The following is a 26,193-nucleotide window of genomic DNA, read 5'->3' on the forward strand; positions in this document are numbered from 1 at the left end:
ATCGCTTGAACCTGGGGGGCAGATGTTGCGGTGAGCTGATATCACGCCATTGCACTCCAGCCTGGGTGACACAGCAAGACTCCATCTCACAAAAAAAAAAAAAAAAAAAAAAATTCTAATGAAGGTGAGTGAGCCAGTCCTGTAGCTGTAGCTGGGAAAAGAGCAGTCCAGGCGAAAGGAATATGTAGCAGCAAAGCACGGAGAAAGCCCTGAGGCATTGCCTCCTGATGAGAGCCAAAGCAAAGCTGGGTGTGGGGATGCAGGAGCCTATTATAAGTAGGCTTTTACTGAATGAGACAGGAAGTCTTTGGCGAGCTTTAATCTCTGACTTATATAATAGTATCAGTCTTTCTGGGGTTAGTTGAGCCAATGCTCTTACTTGTATTCTTTTTCCATTGCTTATAATGGAAAAAGCCCTAGTTTATTATCCTTCTGTCTTGTATTAATTTTATCTGGAATTGAGCTCTAACTGTGGCACAGAAACATTCCCAAATAAGCTGCTATCTTTTAAATAGTAAAAATACTCCCCCAAGTAGTAATAGGCTAATTCCTGTTTTGGGAACAGATCAGTGATCTTTCAAATCTAATACGTTTGAAAAATTATGTACTCATTTTTAGATTGATATTGGAAATTTTCATCACCAGTTTAAATATTTGCCAAGATTGTAATTTCTAACATGTTATAAATAATGACTGTTAAATAATACTTTTAAATCTATTCAGTAAAAACTAAATATAGCCGTTCAAAACCACTGTCATTCATTTAAAAATACATAAACAAGTTGTTCTTTAAAAGTGGGAAATTTTGGCTTCCTGGTACTTACCACAGTCTGTATTCTTACACTGACTGTATAGAAAGAGGAGGCAGAGTAAACCAACCCCATATATACCTCAGCCCAGGCCCTGTGCCTGGTCTGTATTGTGAATCAGGAGACAAGGAGTTCAGGAAAAAAAAAAAAAAAACTGTTGGAAGTTTTTTATTTTTTCATTTTTTAAATTTAGTTCTCAGTCTTCTTTCTTCTTGAGTTCATATTTCCATTCTACTTCTCTTAGAGAAGGTTGTCCCTCGGAAAATACAGGCAGTCCTCACTTTGCACAATAATGCAGGACCTTCAAAATAACTGTACAAGTTGAAAATGTATAATGTGATCTAAATAATCAATGGGAAAAATTATGATTGTCCTATGACCTTTAAAATTTTTTGTCAGAACATTATAAACTCTCTTCGTTATAAATGTATAGGGAAATAAAGAACATAGTAAGACTGATATTCACTTAGTATACTGCAATTTAAAACATCAGAAACATTGATAATTAAGTGTTGTGTTTCTTTGTAAAAAAAACTTAACAATAGTAGTTTGCTTAGTTTCTTCCCTTCTTGTCATAGAACTTATGATTTGGCGTATTCATCTTTCTACGCCTTGGTAAACTGTCATAGTTTTACGTTTGGATCAGCTTCCAGTGTGTTATCCTTTGCATTTTCGATGTGGTGAAATATTTCCAAGAGTTCCTTTAATGTGAAGATTTTTGCCAGGATCACTTTCTCTGAGACATAAGGTGACTCACTTATGTCATGAGTTCACCTGCTCTAAGTTCCCTGGCTGCATATCTGCAGTCTCTCCAATGGTGGTAGTGTAAACATTCCCATGGTCAGCTATTTCCTCTATAACCTCATTACATTCATTTCACTTCTTTTTGGTTGATGTTTTTTAGATGGAGTTTTGCTCTTGTAGCCCAGGCCGGAGTGCAATGGCGTGATCTCGGCTCACTGCATCCTCCGCCTCCCAGGTTCAAGCGATTCTCCTGCCTCAGTCTCCCGAGTAGCTAGGATTACAGGCGCCCGCCACCACGCCTGGCTAGTTTTTTGTATTTTTAGTAAAAATGGGGTTTCACCACTTTGGCCAGGCTTGTCTTGAACTCCTGACCTCAGGTGATCTGCCTGCCTCGGCCTCCCAAAGTGCTGGAATTACAGGCATAAGCCACCATGCCCAGCTATTTCACATTTTATTTTCAGTATTGTCACTTTTTATTTCCATGCCATACTTTCATCCTTGTTGGCCAATACCCTTTCTTAATCACCCATTTTTGTAAAATGTCACATGGGTTTTTTACTGGCAGACAAGGAGACAATGCGACTGCAAGCCTTGCTGTCTGTGTGTGAACTGACAGATGCACAGAGACCAATCACAGACTTTGAAAGAAGATACATGATTAGTCACCGATCAGGATGCACACCTGTTAATGTAGTAATTCATGGACCTGAAGAGCTAGTAGCAAATTTGTATTTTATGCAGTTACTCAGAGTTAGTTAATTTACCTCAGTAACTGAAATTTGAAACCTTGTTCTCAGAGGACAGGTGTTATTTAAACCGTGGTAACTAAAATTCGTACATATTGGAAACATTCAAAGAAAGAATTTTTGGCCAGTCCAATAAAAAAAGACTTTTGTTTGTTTGTTTTTTTGTTTTTTTAATCTCAGCTCACTGCAAGCTCCACCTCCCGGGTTCATGCCATTCTCCTGCCTCAGCCTCCTGAGTAGCTGGGACTACAAGTGCCCGCCACCACGCCTGGCTAATTTTTTTGTATCTTTAGTAGACACGGAGTTTCACCGCGTTAGCCAGGATGGTCTCGATATCCTGATTTCGTGATCCACCCTCCTTGGCCTCCCAAAGTTCTGGGATTACAGGCGTGAGCCACCGCACCTGGCCAAGAAAGACTTTTCTGTATGATTTTATACTGAATATCTTTTATTAATCTCTTAACCTTCTCTGTGATGAAAATGTCTATAAATTAAAATTTGTATGTCCTTGATTGTTTTATGTCCTTGGTTATTTTACAAATCCTGACCTAATTAATATTATAATTATTATTATAATTGATTAAACATAAATATGTTTAAATCAAAAGTAAAAAATTATCAAAAATTATTTCAATCTGATGATCATTTAGAGCGTGAAGTCAAGTAGTGCTTACTGCTGGAATGAGACAGTATTTAGGATCAATGACGTTCCTGTTTAACACCTCTGTAGACATAATCGCTGAGAAAACATGTTCACAGAGACAAATAGGTAAGAATGAGATAAATTTATCGTAGTGGCCGGGTGTGGTGGCTCACGCCTGTAATCCCAGCACTTTGGGAGGCTGAGGCTGGTAGATCACCCAAGGTCAGGAGTTCAAGACCAACCTGGCCAACATGGCAAAACCCCATCTCTACTAAAAATACAAAAATTAACCGGGCGTGGTAGTGCGCACCTGTAGTCCAGTACTTGGGAGGCTGAGGAAGGAGAATCGCTTGAACCTGGGAGGCAGCAGTTGCAGTGAGCCAAGATCACATCATTGCACTCCAGCCTGGGTGACAGAGCAAGACTCCGTCTCAAAAAAAAAAAAGCAACTTTATTATAGTAAAGCCATTCATTTTGTCATTCCTTCCAAATTATTTGCCAAAAATCCTCTTTCACTTGTGCTGAAAACCAGGAACTGGAAACCTCTGACTTGCAAAAGCATTGTTGCCTAGTTATTAGAATGTTCACTTTCTTATTTTACACGAAACGTACCAAAAAAGGTTTTACCAAGACACATCAGCTGCAGGGCAGCCACAGATACCTGTGTTGCTTGTGTAGTATACAACTCCTGAAAGCAGTGTTTACACTGTACTCAAGTTGCACGAGCTGGAATTGTGCAGTGCACAATTTACAAAGCTGTATGTGGTAGCCTTATACATTTTACCTACTATTGTTTTTTGTTTTGAGATGGAGTGTCACTCTGTCGCCCAGGCTGGAGTGCAATGGCGCAATCTCGCCTCACTGCAACCTCTGCCTCCTGGGTTCAAGAGATTCTCCTGCCTCAGCCTCCTGAGTAGCTGGGATTACAGGCGTACACCACCACACCCGGCTAATTTTTGTATTTTTAGTAGAGATGGGGTTTCACCATGTTGGTCAGGATCGCCTTGAACTCCTGACCTCGTGATCTGCCTGCCTCAGTCTCCCAAAGTGCTGGGATTACAGGCGTGAGCCAACAGGCCTGGCCTTTTTTTTTTTTTTTTTTTTAACTTGGCAGCAACTTGTTTAATCCAGTATGTAAATGAAGTATACAAAATGTTCTATTTAAGCCCATCATCTACACACATTAATGATGATATCACAGCATATCAAACATTTAATGGCATGGCTGTACTTAGTGGAAAGATATACTAATAAGGTAAAAATTATAAATAAAATCATTATTTTTAGAACTAGTAGTCCTTTGAAAGCTGAAGTGTGATGTCAATAAGTCATCTAACTCCATGCCAAGCTTAGTGTCTGCCAAATCATTTATGTCTCATTTCCATGGCAGCACTTTATTTCTTTAAGACTTGGAACCACAGATGGCACATCTGTTTTCTTGAACAGTATCATTAATTTATTTGATTTATGAATGCTAATTATATGTTTCTGAATGCATCAAATCTATCAGCATTTGCAATGGTCTCTTTGATAAGAATATGGTAAAGAGGAACAATTCCAGGCAATACCCTTCAGGACCTGCTCTTCTCTAGGCAAAGCGAAGCAGTATAATAGTCTAATATGTAATACACACTGATATACACTTTTAAGCAGTAATTCACAACCAGGGAACATCAGGCAATGAAAGCAAGAGTTTTAATTGGTTCATGCAGCAATCTGAAATAACTGCACAAATGAGAATGTAGTGAATTCTATTATTCACGAAACATTTATTATTACATGTAGTTACGATTCCAGAAGCCCTTACTCTAAGTTAGATGGAGGCTATATTTTTTTATACATCAAACTTGGCAAACAGTAACTATAGCTACAAAAACAGCCATCTCTACACTTGAGTGACAAAAATGGAGAGAAGACTCCTTCAATCAGTCACAATTGTGTCCTTGAATGGCAACAGTGACAACAGTATCACTATCAGTTATGAAGGGCAAGCTATAATTACTCTTAACTACGAAGTTCATAATTTCTGAAGAAATGTTAAGAAGAGGCTAATTTCCAGATTAAGGTTGAGATGCAGAATTAAGTGTAAAGATTCTTTCATTATAATAGCTAACATTTATATATCAAGTCCTAAGTGCTTCATTATTAATTTGTCTTTCCAGTAACCTTAGGTTAGGTTGAGAAAGTATCCATGTTATCTGTGTTTTACAGATCCGAAGACTAAGGATCAGAGAAGGTTAGTAATTTGTGAGAGGCTATGTGTTAGATAGGTGGCAGAGATGAGCCTTAAGCCTGAAACTAAATCTCATATGCTTTCCTTTTCTAACTATACTGTTTACCAGATGTTCGTATGTTAAACTTTCATCCTTCTTCCTTTTGAGTCCAACACATTCTCTTATTTGTCCATAAGAATCACCTGCTGCCCCTGATTAGAATGCAGATCCCTAGGTTTCCACCCCACAGAAGTCTGTGCGTGGGGTGTGGTAGTTGTGGGGGCTGCATAACCATCTTAATTCAATTAAGATGATCTGATTTGTGGAATTAAACTAAAACCCACCCACAGGAGAACAAATAGATGCTATTTATTCAGAGCTTGCTGTAGAAGGGAGTCCCAGTCACCATCACTTGACTTTGTCAGAGGCTCAAAGGTGGGGCAGAGGAGTGGGAAGGTTTATAGAAGTGAAGAAAAGCCCCAGGTATGCTCTAATTGGAAGTTGTTGGCATGGGAAAGCGGCAAGTGGGCTACTAGAAGCGTGGGTATTTTATGTGGTTGGTTTGCAGAACATATTTGGCTTTCTCTGGTTGGTGCTGAGGTGGAACTAGGGGTAAAAATAGGGAAGTTGCACTTTGGAAGGCCCAGGCAGGAGGATCGCTTGAGTCCAGGAGTTTGAGACCAGCCTGGGCAACATAGTGAGACCCTGTCATGAAAAAAATGTTAAAAATTATGCCGGGCGCGGTGGCTCAAGCCTGTAATCCCAGCACTTTGGGAGGCGGAGACGGGCGGATCACGAGGTCAGGAGTTCGAGACCATTCTGGCTAACACGGTGAAACCCCGTCTCTACTAAAAAAATAAAAAAAGCTAGCCGGGCGAGGTGGCTGGCGCCTGTAGTCCCAGCTACTTGGGAGGCTGAGGCAGGAGAATGGCGTAAACCCGGGAGGCGGAGCTTGCAGTGAGCTGAGATCCTGCCACTGCACTCCAGCCCGGGCGACAGGCGAGACTCCGTCTCCAAAAAAAAAAAAAAAAAAAAAAAAAAAAATTTAAAAATTAAAAAAAAAATTGCACACCTGTAATCCTAGGTACTTGGGAAGCTGAGGCAGAGGATCTCTTGAGCCCAGGAGATCCAGGCTGCAGTGAGCTAAGATCGTGCCACTACATTCCAGCCTAGGTATTACATAGCAAGACCCTGTCTCAAAAAAAAAAATATATATATATATAATATATATATATATTGGGCAATTGCCAGTCGTTGACTACTTCCTGACTGTTCTGGTTCAGCTGCTACCAAGGTTGTGGTCTGGCTTCCTGGGCTTCTTATGTGGTTCAGAGTTCTGTTGTCATATACTATCTGGCCATTCATGTATATTCTGTTTCTGAGACCATACTCTGGGAAACACGTGGTCCTCTGGTGGTGGTGAAGGTCCCTGTGAGCTAGGGACCATCTGTGAACACTCTTATCACTACTAGTGCCTATCCCTATCAGGCACTCAAAGCACTTAATAAAATCTTGCGAACGAATGAATTAATGATATGCAAAAATATTTGATACTGGCTTTAGTTGGAACAAGAAAATGAACTTTGTGTACCACATAGACATCCATGACTAGACTGGCCGCCACCAGAAAGGCTGCTCCTTCCAGCTACTATGCTCTAAATACAGTAACCTGAATCCTAGCACGACTGGACTTCGCCTTGGCCCCGGCTGCCCAAAGTTTTTCTCAAAGCTTCAGCTTAACCCCTGATGTGCTCACCAGCCCCAAGGCGCCCTCCTGAGTGCTTTGCGGGGGGTGGGATGGCGTTTGTGGGAAAGGCCGGCTGCTTCTGGCATTTCAAAGGCGCCTCCAATCCCTGACCTTTAGTTGTGCCGCATTCTCTCCACTCTTTCCCCCTTCTCTGTCCTCACAATTGGGTCTGGGCTGGTGAAGCCTACTGAGGGAGGGGAGTGTACACACACGCACACGAGCGCGCGCGCACACACACACTCATATATGGTGTTATTAATAATTCAGGACTCAGGTTATCTAAGAGAAGACGCTCGACCGGGTGTGAAAAAGCGCGCGGGAGAGCGAGCGAGCCAAGGAAGGGGAAGGCGGCGGCACGAGCTGTCTCCCGGGGAAGCCGTCCCACCTGCTGTGGGGGGCGCCGCCGGGGAGGGGCCGAGCCGCGCGCACGCCCGCACGCCCCGCCCCGCTCGCCGCGCTGCCCGGCGACCGGGGAGTTCCCGCGAGTGGCTTCGCGCCCAGACCGCGCGGGGGGCTGTTCGGGTGGAGGCGGGGGAGCCACCGGGACACCAAAATAGGAGCTGCTTGTGGGGTGGAGCGGCACTAGCTGGCGGCCTCCGAGCGCCTCTTCCAAAGATGGTCAGAGGGGCCGGAGGCGTCCCCGCTCCCGCTCGCTGCTAGCCCGCGGGCCAGCGCCGCGTCCCGAGCCCCGGCGGGAGGTAGGTGCGGTGTGCGGACCCGCAGCCCGAGGCCGGTCTGCAGGGAGCGAGCGGGGCCGGGCGCGGGGAGCGGGGCCGGGCGCTGGCAGGGAGGCCGCGCGAGTGAGGAGCATAGACAATGGCCGCGCGGGCGCCTGGCCGGGCCGAAGGCGTTGCGCGGGTGCTGCCTGCGGCGTCCTTCCCACACCTGCACGGAGCGCCAGGCAGAGGGACGCGGGCACCGGGCCCACGGGCGGCATGCGGCGCCCTCGAGTCCAGCCCCGCTCCTGGCCCCGGGGCGGGGCGGTCTCCGGGCTGGAACGTGGGCCAGGGCCCAGGCGCGGGACGCGCAGCGCGCGGAAACCCCTGCGGCGGGCGCGGGGGAGGGGGCGCGGGCTGCAGGGGCTTCGCCGGGCCGCCTTCCTTTCTCTCCTTCCTTAAACGAAAGGGCTCAGGATTTCCCTTTTCCGAGACCTCTTCTTGTCCTTTTATATTTCCATCATCCCTTTCTTGGCATTTCGATGTGATTTGAAAGGGAGACGAGCTCGGGGAAAAGGTTGAATTGGGGCCGAGCCGAGACAGCTGAGGTCCGGCCTCGAGTGGGGTGACCCTCGGACACTTTCCTTGCCTAGTGTGGGATCTGGTCTCCTGAACGCCAGGCCAGGGTAGATTGCGGTGAATGGAATAGCAAATCAGTACTCTCAAAAGGACTACTGAAAAATCCGGGGGCATCATTTCAAGCCCCGAGCTACCCTGAATTTAAATTGACCACCATATAAATGATCAAACTGTCCATCCACATTTTGCATTTATTATTTAGAATGCTGAACTTAGTCCAATTTTGGAGTATATCCGATGCTAGTCAGTTATTTAGCATTGATTATTTGAGATAATGTGCAAAATTGAAAACACATTTGTTATTTCATATTTATTGCAGCCATGGCTCTAAAAGGACAAGACGATTATATTTATCTTTTCAAGGATTCAACACATCCAGTGGATTTTCTGGATGCATTCAGAACATTTTACTTGGATGGATTATTTACTGATATTACCCTTCAGTGTCCTTCAGGCATAATCTTCCATTGTCACCGAGCCGTTTTAGCTGCTTGCAGCAATTATTTTAAGGCAATGTTCACAGCTGACATGAAAGAAAAATTTAAAAATAAAATAAAACTCTCTGGCATCCACCATGATATTCTGGAAGGCCTTGTAAATTATGCATACACTTCCCAAATTGAAATAACTAAAAGAAATGTTCAAAGCCTGCTTGAGGCAGCAGATCTGCTACAGTTCCTTTCAGTAAAGAAGGCTTGTGAGCGGTTTTTGGTAAGGCACTTGGATATTGATAATTGTATTGGAATGCACTCCTTTGCAGAATTTCATGTGTGTCCAGAACTCGAGAAGGAATCTCGAAGAATTCTGTGTTCAAAGTTTAAGGAAGTGTGGCAACAAGAAGAATTTCTGGAAATCAGCCTTGAAAAGTTTCTCTTTATCTTGTCCAGAAAGAATCTCAGTGTTTGGAAAGAAGAAGCTATCATAGAACCAGTTATTAAGTGGACTGCTCATGATGTAGAAAATCGAATTGAATGCCTATATAATCTACTGAGCTATATCAACATTGATATAGATCCAGTGTACTTAAAAACAGCCTTAGGCCTTCAAAGAAGCTGCCTGCTAACCGAAAATAAGATCCGCTCTCTAATATACAATGCCTTGAATCCCATGCATAAAGAGATTTCCCAGAGATCCACAGCCACAATGTATATAATTGGAGGCTATTACTGGCATCCTTTATCAGAGGTTCACATATGGGACCCTTTGACAAATGTTTGGATTCAGGGAGCAGAAATACCAGATTATACCAGGGAGAGCTATGGTGTTACGTGTTTAGGACCCAACATTTACGTAACTGGGGGCTACAGGACGGATAACATAGAAGCTCTTGACACAGTGTGGATCTATAACAGTGAAAGTGATGAATGGACAGAAGGTTTGCCAATGCTCAATGCCAGGTATTACCACTGTGCAGTCACCTTGGGTGGCTGTGTCTATGCTTTAGGTGGTTACAGAAAAGGGGCTCCAGCAGAGGAGGCTGAGTTCTATGATCCATTAAAAGAGAAATGGATTCCTATTGCAAACATGATTAAAGGTAAGTGGAGATTATGTTTATTTTGTATTTTTTAGATGTTTGGGGCTAGGCCAGCAGTCTCACTTCTCTTGAATTTATCACTTTTGGATGCTATCTAGGAACTATAGTGAATTATATAAATAATGCTGCACAGAATGTTCCAGATAAAAACAGGATAGCATAGTTCCCAACTTGTCTGAGAGTTATGAGAATTTATATTCAAGTCAAGGGCTAGATGAAGAGACAAATCTGGACAGTTTTTCATTTTTTCGTGTTCTTAAAATTGCACCCTTTTAAATTCTGCTTTAAAATTCTGCTGTTCAACTTTTTTCCTCTCAAAATACGCTGATCAGCTTTCAAGAGGTCCTTCATTAAAACCTTGGAAGGTTTGGTCCCTACAGGATGTAACAAAGTACATTCTTCCAGGAACTAGAGACAACCTCTGCTTTTGCAATTCATTCCTTTCTGAGAGGGGCAGACACCATACTCTCCCTCATGTGGCCCACAGAACCTGGCACACCCCTGGGTCTCGGTATCTGTCTGATAAACACTATTTTCTTCTGTGTTTGGCGATTTGTTAGCCTTGCTCTCCTTCTCTCCCACTGGAAAAAAAGTTGAACCGGAATCTTATTTCATTGTATTTATTCATTGGTGCTGAGGAGCTGTACAAAAACAACTGGTAGGTTGTTACCAAATTTGTATCATTTTGTCCCAAATGTTTCTTCCCAGGCTTTTCTGTTTCTTTTTTAATGCTAGTGAGAGTGTGGGAATTTGACCTGGTCTGGAAATCTGACCTGGTGTGATCCTTGGATGACAGGCAGGAAGCTGAGAGGCAGACCAGTCCTGGGATCAGGCGTGCTGCCTCTGAAGCTAAACTGCCTGCATCCAGATCCCTGCTTTCCTCTTACTTGCTGATGAGCTCTGGCAAATTGTTTAATCACCCTGTGCCCCCGTTTTGTCATCTGTGTAATGGGGATGACAATATTACCTAGTCTCGGATCATTGAGAGGATTAAATGAATCTATGCTTGTGAAGTGCCTAGAATAGTGTAAGCATGCTATACACAGAGTAAGCATGCTATAAATGTTAGGCATGATTGTCCTGAATGTCGGTATTGAAGGACATGTCAGCTCTGATAGAGCAGAAATTCATTTCATGTTAAGTCGTGACCACTCTCACACCAGGGTGGGAGAAGGTAGTGGAAAACCCGGTGCTGTTGCTCCCCTGGTTTTTGGCTTTGCCTGAGCCTCACCACTACTTGGCCATTCCAGGAGGGCTCTGAATGTCCTGACTCCTCTTCTGCAGAAGAAACAAGGGAAGTCCATATATTTAAGCAGCTATTGTAAACTAGCATACATTTCTGATTCTGTTTTTTAAGGATGATGTAACAGTTTCAGTGGTTTTGTGGTTCAGAGTATATTTCTTTCTTTTTTTTTTTTTTGAGATGGAGTCTCACTCTGTCTCCCAGGCTGGAGTGCAGTGACGTGATCTTGGCTCACTGCAACCTCTGCCTCCCAAGTTCAAGCAATTCTCCTGCCTCAGCCTCCTGAGTAGCTGGGGTTACAGGCATGTGCCACCACACCTAGCTAATTTTTGCATTTTTAGTGGAGACGGGGTTTCACCATGTTGGCCAGGCTGGTCTTGAACTCCTGACCTCAAGTGATCCCCCAACCTCGGCCTCCCAAAGTGCTGGGATTACAAGGGTGGGTTCAGAGTATATTTCTTTGAGAATGAAAGCTTATTGCTTTACTGAAATTTTTAAAATTTATATTTAGAACAGTGCTTGCTGAAAAAAAATATGCTGCGATGGTGTGTCTATTGTGAAAGAAAAGCCATATGTGTGCTTGCCTTAACCTTGAGTGGAGAGGGAGACCCTCATACCTCAAAGTCCTCCCTCACCTGCTAACTGGGTCTGAAATTCCAGTTTTATACTGTGAACTCAAAGCTTTGATTCTTGTTTATATCTAGTCATCCCAGGGAGAGGTAACACTTTGCCAGTTATGTGCAGTTTTGACTAATACTTGTTTTGGTGGGTGGACACATACAGAATTTTTTTAAAACAATTTTTAAAGTTTTATTTTTAATTTTTAAAAATAGAAATGGGGGTCTCACTATGTTGCCCAGGCTGGTCTTGAACCCCTGGCCTCAAGTGATTCTCCTACCTTGGCCTCCCAAAGTGCTGGGATTATAGGTGTGAGCCTCCACACCCAGCCATACTGAACTTTTAGATTCCCATTTTTCGGTAGAAAGGATGACATTTTTTTCAGTTCGTTTTATTTTGTAGACTTGGAGTGAATTAGCAGCTTTCTCTGGTAATGAACTTAATTTGGGTACAGTCAAATTTAAAATTTATTTCCTTTTTTGGTCCTAGACCCAAATTAAGTTCACTAATGTACAGAGAGGAAATACATACTTGGCTGTTTAGGAACTCCTAAGTCTTTATTTTTTTCCATTATAACTGCTCTACTTATAAACCCACTTTTATTTTGGAATAGAAAGGAACAAGAAGATTGAACTGTATCCTGCAAAATAGTGCTAAGTAAAAGTTGGTGGAAAGACAAAACCAACATTTTCAACTAAAATGATCCTCATCATCTTTCTTCCTTTTTTCATCGTCCCTCTGAACCCATTTCCTCCCCCTCCTCCTCCTCCTCCTTTCCCCCTTCTCCCTCCCTCCTCCTCCCTCCCCCTCCTCCTCCTCCTTCCTCCTTCTTCCTTCTCCTCCTCCTCCTCCTCCCCCTCCTTCCCCTCCTTGCCTTCCCTCCCCCTCCTCCTCCTTGTTTTGGCATCAGTGATTCCAGTTTTCCCAGCTCAGGACCTCAAAATCAGTCTGGTTTGCCTCTGCCTCAGTCAGTCATCAAGACTGTGTGTTTTACCTGTCTCTTTCCTCTATGCTCTTCCCTCCATACCCAAAGCCCCTTCAAAATCAGGCCCTTGAGACTGCCCACCCTGGCCAGTAACTAGATCTTTCTGGTACCTGTTCTTCCTTTGTTAGTCACTCTATTACTCTGTTTAAAAATCTTTAAAATCTGGCTAAATTAAATCCAGATTCTTTGTTGGGCGTCAGTATCCTTTGCTATATGGCTTCAACTTACCGTGCCAGCCTTAAAGTCCCATGTAACAACCCCCAGTGTGCCATCTGGCCTGGTCAAACTGGGCTACTTGACATTGTCCAGTAAGCCTTTGCACTGGCTTTTCCCTCTGTCTAGAATGGCCTCCTCTCACGCATACCTGCCAACTTCCTACCATCACCCAGGTCAAATACCACCACCACCTGCTGTGATTTCCCTTGTCAAATGCAGGGTTTCCTTGCCCTGACCATGCCCAGCAGTTCATCTGTCCCTTTTTAATTGTGTTTCTTCCATTTTATACCTACTGTTCTAATTGCAGCCACTTAACAACAATGGGGATATGTTCTGAGAAATGTGTGATTAGGCAATTTTGTCATGTGAACATTATACTTACACAACAGGCTATACCATACTAATAGTACAGCCTAACACACACCTAAGCTGTGTGGTATAGCCTGTTACTCCTAGGCTTCAATCCTATACAGCATGTTACTATACTGAATACTCGAAGCAATATAACACAATGGTGAGTCTTTGTGTATCTAAACATAGAAAAGGTACAGTACAAATACAGTATAAAAGATAAAAATGGTAGACCTATTGAGGGCAATTACCACGAATGGAGCTTGCAGGACTGGAGGTTGTTCTGGTTGAGTCAGTGAGTGAGTGGGGAGGGATTGTGAAGGCCTAGGACATTACTGTACACTACCGTAGTCTTTACTTTTTACTTTTTTTGAGACAGGATCTTGCTCTGACACCTAGGCTGGACTTCAGTGATGCAAACATAACTGCAGCCTTGACCTCCTGAGATCAAGCGATTCTCCCGTCTCAGCCTCCTGAGTAGCTGGAACTACAGGCATATGCCATCACACGTGGCTAATTTTTTATTTTTTGTAGAGATGTGGTCTCACTTTGTTGTCCAGGCTGGTCTCAAACTCCTCCTGGGCTCAAGTGATCCTCCCTCCTCAGCCTCCTAAACTGCTGGAATTACAGGCATTACTGTAGACTTTGTATGGCTTACAAAAATATTTTCTTTATCCTTATTCTATAAGCTTTTATATATATTATATATATATAACTTATTTATTGATTTTTTTTACTTGTTAAACTTTTTTGTTAAAAAGTAAGACACAGACACACACATTAGCCGAGGCCTATACAGGGTCAGGATCATCAGTGTCAGAATCATCAATATCACGATATCTTCCACCTCTACATCTTGTCCCACTTGCAGGCTTCCAGGGGCAAAAACAGGCATAGAGCCGTCCTCTCCTATGATAACAATGCCTTCTTCTGGAATACCTCTTGAAGGACCTGCCAGAGGCGTAGATTTATTTACACCAGCATCACCAGAAACACATGAGAATGCTTTATGTCATGTCTTTTTTTTTTTTCTTTTTTTTTGAGACGGAGTCTGGCTCTGTCGCCCAGGCTGGAGTGCAGTGGCCGGATCTCAGCTCACTGCAAGCTCCGCCTCCCGGGTTTACACCATTCTCCTGGCTCAGCCTCCCAAGTAGCTGGGACTACAGGCGCCCGCCACGTTGCCCAGCTAGTTTTTTGTATTTTTTAGTAGAGACGGGGTTTCACCAGGTTAGCCAGGATGGGCTCGATCTCCTGACCTCGTGATCCACCCATCTCGTCCTCCCAAAGTGCTGGGATTACAGGCTTGAGCCACCGCGCCCGGCCTACTATGTCATGTCTTTAAAACAGCTACAACAATATCACTAGGTGATAGGAAATTTTCCACTCCATTATAATTTTATGGAGGTCATTATGCATGGTGCATGGCTGTATTTGTGTGCACGTCTCACCCTCTCTTAAGAGCACAAGGAGCCTTCTCTCTTTATTCTTTTGTCCCTTATAGCACTTAGCACAGTACCTTGCATTTTACCATCAGTAATAACAAAAACAACAATATATTTAGCCCAGTGTTCCCTGCACAAAAGAACAAAAGATCAATCTAAAGATGTGATTTTAATTAATACATAGGTGTGGGAAATGCTACTGCCTGTGTCTTACATGATGTTATCTACGTCATTGGTGGCCACTGTGGCTACAGAGGAAGCTGCACCTATGACAAGGTTCAGAGCTACAATTCCGACATCAACGAATGGAGCCTCATCACCTCCAGTCCACATCCAGGTAACAGAAATACTATCTCAAATAGTATATGTTGTGATGCAGTTTATCAGCATAAACGATGGCTTAAAATGGGCTGGAAAGAGAAAATGCTGATTTTATTATAGACTATACATGGGCAGAATTAAAAGTCTCAGAATATTCATATATATCCACCCAACAATAATCACAATGAGATTCTGATTGGGCCACATCTACAAATATTTTCCCTGATGTCTTTATACAGTGCACATTATAAGTTTATGTGGTCAAAAATGTTAGCATCTTTAAAATTTTTTTCCACTTAATTCTTTTTCATGTTTTCCTTTCTGTGCCATCTTTCATTTACAACATGAATTATATAAAACACAATGTTCATAAGTAGCTGAAAAGCACCATTCTATCAAATAGTCAGAAAGGGTACCCAGTGATCGAAGTTCAGCTAGAGATTGTTTCCTGTTTTAGAAGCATGTTCTTTCTAGGTTTCACTTACTATTAATTAAGCACTCACTCCTACAATGTGCAGAGCCATATGTTGGCCTTACCTTAACACTCATACAGGGAACATGCTGTCTGCCCATAAGGAACGGCCTGCCTTCTTGAATGTCTTTTGTTGTTTGACTTGTCTCTTTGTGAAGAGTTCAGAGGGAAGCACAGGTTTTAGTCTGTTTCAGTTATGCCATAGGTTTAAGTTACTTTCATTAGGAAAGATTCACATCATCATACCACCATGTTACCTTGAATCATTTTCCATAGAGCATCAGGCTTCCATGTGGGTCAGTGGAGAGGGTAGTTGAAATTCCAAGCTGGAACCATCTGTGAGAACTAGTAATGCTTACCATAGATCAGGCATTGGCTAAGTGCTTCATATGTGTATTACCTCAGATTCTCGCTACAAGTCTGTGAGCAGGTATTGTTTGTCACTGTTTTACATATCTGGAAATGGAGGCTTAGAAACAATAAGTAACTTTTCCAAGGTCACAGTTTCACAGTTTGAAAGTGGTGGACCAGGATTCAAAATCTGGCGGTCTGATTCCATAACTTGTGCTGTAGCCACTAAACAGTCTGCCTCTCCTTAAGGGAGCAGACTCTCCTGCTTTCAACCAAGGCAGCTACTTCCAGCCCATACATCATCTATCCCATATGATGGTTCAGCTGAAGCACACCTAAATCTGGTGCTGCATCTCCATATGCCCAGGCTTTGCATGAGAAGAAACTTCAGCCACAGGCTTCCCTGGCTCCAAAGACGTCATGGAATGGGTAAACTTCTGCCTCCTAGTAGCCCAAATGGACCATCCCAGACTCCCCACCACTTTCTGCTGTCATCAATGAGTTATAATGGAAAGGAATAATAACAACTCATATTGAGTAATAGCTAGCATTTATTTAGTCGGTGTGTGGCAGGCACAAACTATTCCAGTAATTTTACATGTATAATCTGTTTAAACCTCAAAATAATTCCATGAGCTAGGTACTGCTCTTAACACATTTTATAGGACACTGAGGTACAAAGAGATTAAACAAATTGCCCAAGGTTAGCCAGCTAGTGCTTATTAGAACTGAGGTTCAAACCTACACAGTCTGGCTTGAACTTCACTATTAGCTCACCTGAACCTCATGTTAACCTTAGGAGTTAGATGTTACTCTGCCTATTTTGTGGATAGACTTATCTTTACAAAGAAAATCCAGTGTATGAAAAGTCAGAATTCATAAATTAGAGGGCAGTTATTTATATTATAAACTTAATGTATATGTCATTAAGAGGTTCCCTCAAAAATAAGTTTCCCATAACAGATTTCATATAGCTTATTAACTACATGAAAAGGAGTCTGAGAAACAGTGTCACTTTGGACTTAATCCAAAGTATTAATAAGCCATGGCAAATTAAAAATCCAAAATAAATGTTAAATTGTAGTATAAATCAATGGTAACATATAATACACATCCATGTGTAAAGTTTTGATTTACGTTGAACTTTTTCCTGATGAAACATAAAAAACAGATTTTAAATCAGTACCTTGCATGATGTGTTCTATTTAGCTTTCACAGTCCTTAAAATATTTTTGAACTGGCTTGTTACCAGTATTTAAAATTTAGGAGATTTCAAATAAAAATCATGATTTCTGTCTTTTAGAAGAAATGGGAAGACCCTCCAGCCTTGGATGTATTCCTTCTAGGCAGCAGTCACGGGAGCCGGGGACAGCTGTTCCCTTAAATGAGGCTTGTGTGCTCCGTTTCACCACGGTCCTTCCAATTCTCCTCACATCACTGACCTAGGGGTCCTGTGCCATTGTTTTTCTTGCTCCCGGCTGGCTTTGCTCAGCTAGTCTGTTAAATCCTTAAGCTCTTGAAGACTGTGTATCTGCATCCACTGAATTATAGCAAGGTTTGTTTCTTATGGATTTTAGCAGCACCTCCTGAGGAATTAAAATGTCATCCTTGAGTTGACCCCATAGAGATACATTACTTACACTGAGAAGAAATGACTACTATTATTTTTTAAAGATAATATAAGTATTATATTTTATCTTAACCCCTTTAATGGGGTAGTTTGTATAATTGGAAAACACGAGACTGTAGTTACATTGAATTCAAGGTGACATTTATTGAGACCCTATATTGGAAAAGGTAGGATTCTGATAATTATATAAGATGATTAAGTGCTAGTCTCTACTACCATAGGAGCTCAGAATCCAGGAGCAAATAAACATACATAATGGAAATACAGGGCAGTCTCTGCTAAGTTCTGTAAAAACAAGTGCTATTGAAATTGAGAATAAAGAGAGTGTAAGTCTAATTAAGGGAAATCTGACCTTCTTAGAATGCTTCCAACGGTGGGTGGTTTTGATCTGGGCCTTAAAGAATGGCCCCAGATAAGGAAGGTAGTTCTTGAGGAAGGGTTTTTCTGGCAAGAAGTCAGTCCAGTGGAGGAAGGTGGAAAGGAAAGTTTCAGGTGTATTCCATTACCTGGGAGTAGACGTGAATGAATGGAATGTAAGAGGGTAGAATGGGAGATCGGATGGGAGAGCTCAGTTGGAGAGCATGTCATGGAGAGCTTTGAATGGCAGTCTGGGTAATATTTTTTGTTTGTTTTTTGAGATGGAGTCTCGCTCTGTTGCCCAGGCTTTAGTGGAGTGGAGTGATCTTGGCTCACTGTAACCTCCACATCCCAGGTTCAAACTATTCTCCTGCCTCAGCCTGCCGAGTAGCTGAGATTACAGGTGCCACCGCTATGCCTGGCTAATTTTTTGTATTTTTAGTAGAGACGGGGTTTCACCATGTTGGCCAGGCTGGTCTCGAACTCCTGACCTTGTGATTCGCCTTCCTCAGCCTCCCAAAGTGCTGGAATTACAGGTGTGAGGCACCACACCCAGCTCAGTCTGGGTAATTTTTTTTTTTTTTTTTTTTTTTTGAGACGGAGTCTCGCTCTGTCACCCAGGCTGGAGTGCAGTGGCCGGATCTCAGCTCACTGCAAGCTCCGCCTCCCGGGTTCCCGCCATTCTCCTGCCTCAGCCTCCCGAGTAGCCGGGACTACAGGCGCCCGCCACCTCGCCCGGCTAGTTTTTTTTTGTATTTTTTAGTAGAGACGGGGTTTCACCGTGTTAGCCAGGATGGTCTCGATCTCCTGACCTCGTGATCCGCCCGTCTCGGCCTCCCAAAGTGCTGGGATTACAGGCTTGAGCCACCGCGCCCGGCAGTCTGGGTAATTTTTAAAATGCAGAATCATCAAAGGTTTTCAAGCAAGAGAATGATGTATGATCAGGTCTAGGTTTGTTTTTGTTGTTGTTGTTGTTTTGTTTGTTTTGTTTTTAAGACAGTCTTGCTCTGTTGCCCAGGCTGGAGTGCAGTGGTGCAATCTTGGGTTCAGCGATTCTTGTGTCTCAGCCTTCCAGGTAGCTGGGATTACAGGCATGCGCCACCATGCCTGGCTAATTTTTGTATTTTTTTTTTTAAGTAAAGATGGGGTTTCACCATGTTGGCCAGGCTGGTCTTGAACTCCTGGCCTAAAGTCATCCACCTGCCTCAGCCTCCCAAAGCACTGGGATTACAGGCCTGAGCCACTGAGCCTGGCCCAGCTCTGGTTTTAAGAAGAGAACTCCTTTTAGGTAGATTGGGAGAAAGACAGCAAGGGGATCTACTAAGACTATTGTGTTTAACCAAGGGAGAAATGCTGAAAGCCTGAAGAAGTGGTAGAAGTAAAAAGAGGAGCTGATGTGATGAATGTCATGGATTCAACAGCTGATTGCTTCCTTGACTGACAGCATACAGGCGATGAGGGAGAGAAAGGAGTTGACGGTTATCTCAGGGGCTCTGGCTGGTTGTCTGGGAGAATGGGGAGTACTGAAGGAGAAGCTGACAGGAAGGGAGAAGAGGGGAAGTGATGAGCTCAATTTTGTAGTTTAGAGTGAAGGAATCGTTGGATAACACAAAAGAGCTGTCCAGCAGGCAAAGGGAAATGTGGGTCTGCAGCTGAGGAGGAGGGAGGTAGCTGAATGTAGAGATCTGGGGATTGTTTGCTTGGATGGTGGCTGTGGGTATGGGGATGAATACAATGCCTTGAGAGGGTGGGACCAGCAATACAGCTATGGGCAGAATCCTAGGAAAGGGGCAGAGTTGAGGGATAAGCTGAGGAAGAAGAGTGTGTGAAGAGCCGAGAGGAAGCAGTATGTGATAAAGAAGGACCTGTGGAGAGCTGTGTCAAGTGGGGAGAGAACTTTCCTGGCGCTGCCATTTATTTACCTGCCTTGCCATCGGCAAGTAGATTAAGCTCTTGGGCCTTACTTTCCAGTAAAATCAGGAAGTTGGACTACATAAGCTTTACAGGCTCTTCAATGAGAAAATATATTAGGAAAAAAAATTGAAATCATTTCAAATGGATGTTGTGGTTTTCTCTGAATCCCTCTAGCTGTTTGTTCATATCACTCATCTAACACTGAATACAGACTGCCGTGTGTTGATGTTTTATACTTGTGTGCAAACTTTTGAGCTGTGACAGATGGCGTCACTTCCATTCTTGATTATTCATTTGTTCACTCATTCACGTCTAACATATCTGCTGTGTGCATCCTACATGCTGCTATATACACAGTGCCAGGAGCACAGTGAGCAAGGCACAGTGCCGGAGCCTCAGTGGCTTAGAGGGATTCACCAACAAGAAAAAAAGCAGTTACAACTCGGGAAGAAAAAGTTCCTATCAACAATAATAGAACATGTGTTGTATTTGAGTAAAAGAGAAAAAATCATTAGGAATCACTTTACTTTAAATATTTTTACTGCTATAGGAAGACTGAGATGGCTTTCTTAGTATATGAATCAAAAATTGGGGTGTTTTGATAAACTGAGTAATTTAAGAAAAGCCTAGTAAGTGATGTTGAAGCACTTTCACCAAATGATAACATTTTTGAACTATTATTAATTTTCACAATAACCATTAATTGAATGATTCATATAATTGATAGAAGCAGTGTTTCACAAGTACTTGAAACAAGTAAATCCTATAAAAATTCAACATATAAATAACTGGAAAGTAACAAATGAGTTTTTAAGAAGTAGGATAATTATTTTCTTAGATGTCAGTAACTTGAGAAAAATATGTGGAAGCAAAGCAAAAATGCAATCTTCTAAGACTTTCCTTAACTGTCAGAATCTAGGGAGGGCCGGGCACAGTGACTTACACCTGTAATCTCAGTGCATTGCTTGAGTCCAGGAGTTCAAAACTAGCACCTGGGCAACATAGCAAAACCCCATCTCTACTAAAAATACAAAAATTAGCCAGGCATGGTGGCGTTCACCTGTAATCCCAGCTACAGTGCACACCTGTAATCCCAGCTACTTTGGGTGGCTGAAGCGTGAGAATCACTTGAACCCGGGAAGCAGAGATTGCAGTGAGCCGAGATTGCACCACTGCACTCCAGCCTGGGAGACAGAGTGAGACTCTGTCTCAAAAAAAAAAAAACTGAGGGAGAACTTTACTGATAAGAAGTTGTCTTCCACTCCTAAAGAGGAAATCACTTTTTTGTTTGTTTGTTTTTTAGAGACAGGGTCTCACTGTGTTGTCCAGACTGGCCTTGAACTCCTGGGCTCAAGCAATCCTCCAGCCTCAGCCTCCCCAGTAGCTAGGATTGCAGGGGTACACCACCACACTCATCTGGAAATCACATTTCTAATTGTATTATTCTTTCTAAAGAGGGGCTTGCTTATTATAAGCTTTCCTTCTACATTATAATGTGAGGACACATTGGGACACAAGTGTACAAAGTACAATTAATTCATTATTCAACAAATGTTTATTGAATTCTCACAAGGTGCCAGACAGTTCCCATTCTCCAATTAGGAATAGATTAGTGGGCAGGACACAGTTCCTGTGCTGCCAGGAGGGAGAGAGAGACGATAAGAAACACACCTGGCCAGGTGTGGCTCACACCTGTAAGCCCAGCACTTTGAGAGGCTGAGGCAGAGGAGGATCTCTTGAGGCCAGGAGTTGTAGACCAGCCTGGGCAACAAAGGGAGACCCCATCTCTACAAAAATACAAAAATTAGCCAGTTGTGGTGATGTGTACCTCTAGTCCCAGCTTCTTGAGAGGCTGAGATGGGAGGATTACTTGAGCCCAGGAGTTTGAGGCTATATTGAGCTATGATTATGCCATTGCTGTCCAACCTGGGTGACAGAGCAAGACCCTGTCTCTAAAAAAGAAAAGAAAAGAAACATTCCAGATAATGAGAAGTGCTATGGAGAGAGTTAAAACAGGATGATGTAGAGACGCCTGACTGGCCACTTCAGGCTGGGTGGTCAGGGAAGGCCCTTTGAAGAGGTGACAGTAAGATAAGACCGGAATGACAGGAAGGATGCAGCTGTGCAGAGACCTGGGGAGAGGAGAGACTTCAAGGCAGAAGGAACAGCTCAGCCATAGTGCGCTAAATCTTTCCTTGCTTTAATTTGAATGCACTGACAAATCCTCCTCTTCCTTTGGGGCGAGGGGTATTTAAGTGTAATTTTATGACTGTTATTCCCAGAGAGTGAACTGACAGGCTAGGAGTGGTGATAAAAGCGGGGGTGTGGAAGAAACAGGGCAGAGACCAGGATGAGGCAAATGAGGTGTTTCAGGCACAAAATGTAAGGCCATGTGGTGCATATGACTCACAGAGTTCTGCCTGCCTGCATTTTGCACCCTAAGCACCTCGCTAGCCTTACTCTTGTCACAGCCCTGGGAAGAAGGAAGAAGTAGAGTTGTGAGATATCCTGGTGCTTTGAAGATCCAGCAGGTTTGGGTGTAGAGGGGGAGATAAAATGGAAAACACTAAAACAGCCTAGGAGGACCACCCCATATACAGACTTCCAGCCCCAGGACGCAGATCCCACACAGCAGCCCTCCGCCTGGGGGCGCCCTTCACAGCTTCTAAGGATGATAGACTGTCATGCCTCACAAGTCTGGGTGTGTTTCTTTAGCTTCTTGAGTTCGTAACTGGACTGGCAGTGTGAGAAGCATACAAGGCCACCCTGTGTGGCACCTGTGGCAGCAGGCGTGCCAGATTGCCTGCCACTGGTTAAAGAGACAGCTGCCAAGACCTGAAGGGACACCACCGCTTATCGAGTGTGTCTTTCTATAAGGATTCTACTGCTACCATCTTTTACAGATAAGTGTCAAGTAAAAGGTGTCTGTGTTGGGAAATTCCCAGAAAGGTGATCTGTCAGGTGAGTTTCTCCCTGGCCTCCTACGGAGCCAGCTTAAGGACAAGCTGAAGTATAATGGCAGCATGGCAGGAACAGACGATCTGAATTAGGTGACGGGGAATGATTTTCAGCCTCAGTGTTGCAGTATTGCGTGCCAGAATCAAAATGCCACCACTCCCCTATTTTTTGTGTGCTGAATTGTAAAGGATTGTTACATTACCACACTGTGGAATCTCTTTTGTTTGTTATCCTTTAAAAAATTGCTCTTTTCTTTTTCTCTTTTTAAAAGAATATGGATTGTGCTCAGTTCCGTTTGAAAATAAGCTCTATCTAGTCGGTGGACAAACTACAATCACAGAATGCTATGACCCTGAACAAAATGAATGGAGAGAGATAGCTCCCATGATGGAAAGGAGGATGGAGTGCGGTGCCGTCATCATGAATGGATGTATTTATGTCACTGGAGGATACTCCTACTCAAAGGGAACGTATCTTCAGAGCATTGAGAAATATGATCCAGATCTTAATAAGTGGGAAATAGTGGGTAATCTTCCCAGTGCCATGCGGTCTCATGGGTGTGTTTGTGTGTATAATGTCTGATTGAATCTGCAGAAATCACCAAGCAATCACTGTTTTGGAGTATAGTTTAAAAAAATGCAGGGTTTGAAGTTCCTTACCTGATAATTGTGTCTGGCACATGATAGGGGATCAGTAAATTGTAATTCCTAACCCCACTCTACTTCCAAATGTGGTGATTCACGGTCAAGAAAAATCTTATGTATATACACAGTTAAATCAGTGGGATTAATACCTATAATCTCTGCTTTTCAAAGGTAATATGGAATATTTGACATCTGGTAAAAGGTGAACTACCTTTGTAGTGAATCTTTTCCTCTTGGTAGCATCAACACTGGGGATAGATCAGAACCATTCTGTGGAGTGAAATGTTTCTCAAGAGCCTATAATATAGTAGATAGCATATATTAAGATGTCTGGCTGGGCATGGTGGCTCATGCCTGTAATCCCAGCACTTTGGGAGGCTGAGGCAGGAGGATCACTTGAGCCTAGGAGTTGGAGACCAGCCTGGCAAGACCCTGTCTCCAAAAAAAAAAAAAAAATTCCATTTAGCTAGCAGGAATTTGAAATTTAAAGAGGGAATCTTCTCTACCTCTACAAAGTCAACACTTTTTTCACCTTTAGAATTATTTAGAATGTGGATTTACTTTGTCTAGTTTTTTCCTTTATAGTGTAGATAATTTATTGTTATTATTCTCTATTTACTGACTACCAGAGATATACAAAATACTGTGCATAAGATTGTTACTGTTCAAAGAGTTTACAAACTAAATTTAAAAGAATGGCAAGTCTGAAAAATCGATGAGAAGATAGTCAAATATTTGTTTATGCTAAGGACTGTTTTTAATTTTCAGCTTTGATGTGAATTGCTAGTTTAGGTGTCTTTAGTTCAAGCATGTTAGGAATTCCTCTTTATTCTTAAATGTAGATACATGTCTGCATATATGATTGAATTTTAGAGCCAGAAAGCATGTAGAGCAGTTGTGATTAGTAGAAAATACATTGACAAGAAGATATTTGCATTTATTTCCCAATGCTGCCACTAACTAGATTTTGTGACTTAAGTCATTTAACCTCTCCTTGAGTTTCCTGAACCATGCACACTGGCACTGCAAATCACAGATATGCCTAGATACGGATCCCCTCACCCCTTGCTACATCCAGAGGTGGCCTGAGTGACTAGAGCCTCTGGGCCAGAACCACCTTTGTCCATTTTCCTCAGTGTGCCTACAGCATTGCTTTCCATGTGTGCCATAACCGGAATAGTTGGGATGTGTTGCTTAATTCTTTTAAACCATTAGTTATCTGTGAGACCATCTATTCCACATTCTTCATTTTTTAAAAAGAGACAATGATTATTTTTAACTTTACTGAAGTTTAAAACTACCTAGCACTTCTGATTTTTTAAAAAAAATTTAGAAGGAAATTTTTAATGCATTTATTTCAGATGGCATTTTAAATAGATACAAGCCTTTGGAAACACAATATGGTACTATATAGCAAGGGCTGTAAAAATGACCATATCCTTTGCCCCATAAATTCTACTTCTATACTTTTAACCTTAAAATTAATTCAGAAAAAAGATAAATGCATGAAGATGTTTATGTCTGCATTCTTTATAGTAACAAAAATTGGGGGGAAAAAATCTCCATGTCAAAGAAGAAAGTGCGATAATAAAAATAGTGAAGTATTATCCTGCCATTAAAATAATTATGTGGAAGACTGTAGAAACGTGGACATGCTTGATATGGTAAGTAAAATGAGCACAATACAAAATAGGATGCATACTATGATTGTGACTTTGTAAAATCTTTATGCATGTGGAAGGTAATATGCAAAACAAATTGATTGTGTTAGTGTAGCCGGATATGGAATGACTTTATTTATTTAAATCTTTTCTTTAATATTACTTTGTATTTTCAATAAAAATAAATCACCGTACATAGTAAGACTGCTTGAATTTGGGCTGATTGGGTTGAAGGATAGTCTGAATTAATGAAAACAAGTGAATTAGACTAGTTCAATCTGTAATTGAATTGTAGACTATTTTATTGCTCTGAAGAACATTTAGCAATTAATGCTAGAACTATTATGCTGCCCAGTAGTGCTTTAGAGATCCACTTTATGGCATAGATGAGAACAATTGCAGTCACCTTTCCCTCCTTTGCCAGTTTATCTAGGTCCTATCAGCTCCTGAGTCAAGTCCGGCCTTCTCTGGAAAGTCTTTCCTGTTTCAGCCACAGAAAGACTCCCATTGTCCCATTTAAGAATTGGTCATTTATATGTGGATTGTGCATCTCTTGGCTAAGTTAGAGACTATGGACCGCATCTTATTCTTGGCCTTCTTAAGATCTAGTATTTCATGTGTATGTCCAGCATACAAGGATGATGGTATGGATTATTTTTACAGAAAAGCATGCTGGAGGTACTTGAAGAATCTTGAAAATAGTTTGTGATCTGAGGTATTTAATTTTCAGCTCCTATTTTCTGTTTGTTTTTTGAATTTTTTTTTTTTAGTAGAGACAGGGTTTCACCATGTTGGCGAGGCGGGTCTTGAACTCTTGACCTCAGGTGATCCACCCGTCTTGGCGTCCCAAAGTGCTAGGATTACAGGCATGAGCCACTGCACCTGGCCTTTTTTTGAATTTTTAAAATGCTGTACTTTGTGTCAAAGGCTCCTGTTTTCTGTTAAAAAAAACAAAACAAAACATTTTTGCTATGAATTTGTGCACAGCAGAAAGAATTAAAAAGGTGTACAACTTTCTGTCAATTTTTTCAAATTTGAGGTCACTGCAGTATGATGAAAAGTATTTTACTAAGGCCAAGCACTTTAGTAATCCTAGCCTGTAATCCCAGTACTTTGGGAGGCCAGGGTGGGAGAATTGCTTGAGGCCAGGAGTTCGACACCAGTCTGGGAAACATAGGGAGACGCTATCTCTACAAAAAATAAAAAAATTAGCCCAGCATGGTGCATGCCTGTAGTTCCAGCTACTTAGGAGGCTGAGTGGGGAGGATCCCTTGAGCTCAGGAGTTTCAGGTTACAGTG

At 42.4% G+C, this 26,193-nt stretch overlaps 1 protein-coding gene and 1 non-coding gene across 5 annotated transcripts in view; both read left to right on the forward strand.

Moving 5' to 3' along the window:
- The first annotated feature begins 807 nt into the window (after positions 1 to 807).
- Positions 808 to 939, forward strand: LOC123568162 (small nucleolar RNA SNORA51). The gene has a single exon (XR_006691383.1). It is a non-coding gene; the product is annotated as a small nucleolar RNA SNORA51 (small nucleolar RNA).
- Positions 940 to 7,344: 6,405 nt separating this feature from the next.
- Positions 7,345 to 26,193, forward strand: part of KLHL23 (kelch like family member 23) — a 56,775-nt gene continuing 37,926 nt past the window's right edge. For 2 of the 4 annotated variants that reach the window (XM_065525634.1, XM_065525633.2), the window contains exons 1-3: positions 7,345 to 7,600; positions 8,517 to 9,731; positions 14,771 to 14,923. In XM_065525634.1, the coding sequence (XP_065381706.1) occupies positions 8,519 to 9,731; positions 14,771 to 14,923 (1,366 nt within the window). In that variant the 5' untranslated portion in view covers positions 7,345 to 7,600; positions 8,517 to 8,518. Of the gene's footprint in view, positions 7,601 to 8,516; positions 9,732 to 14,770; positions 14,924 to 22,860; positions 25,089 to 26,193 lie in introns of those variants that run through there. The other 2 variants (XM_005573424.5, XM_074009419.1) reach the window with 2 other exon arrangements.

Source organism: Macaca fascicularis, chromosome 12 (assembly GCF_037993035.2).
Source record: "Macaca fascicularis isolate 582-1 chromosome 12, T2T-MFA8v1.1".
Taxonomy (NCBI): Eukaryota; Metazoa; Chordata; class Mammalia; order Primates; family Cercopithecidae; genus Macaca; species Macaca fascicularis.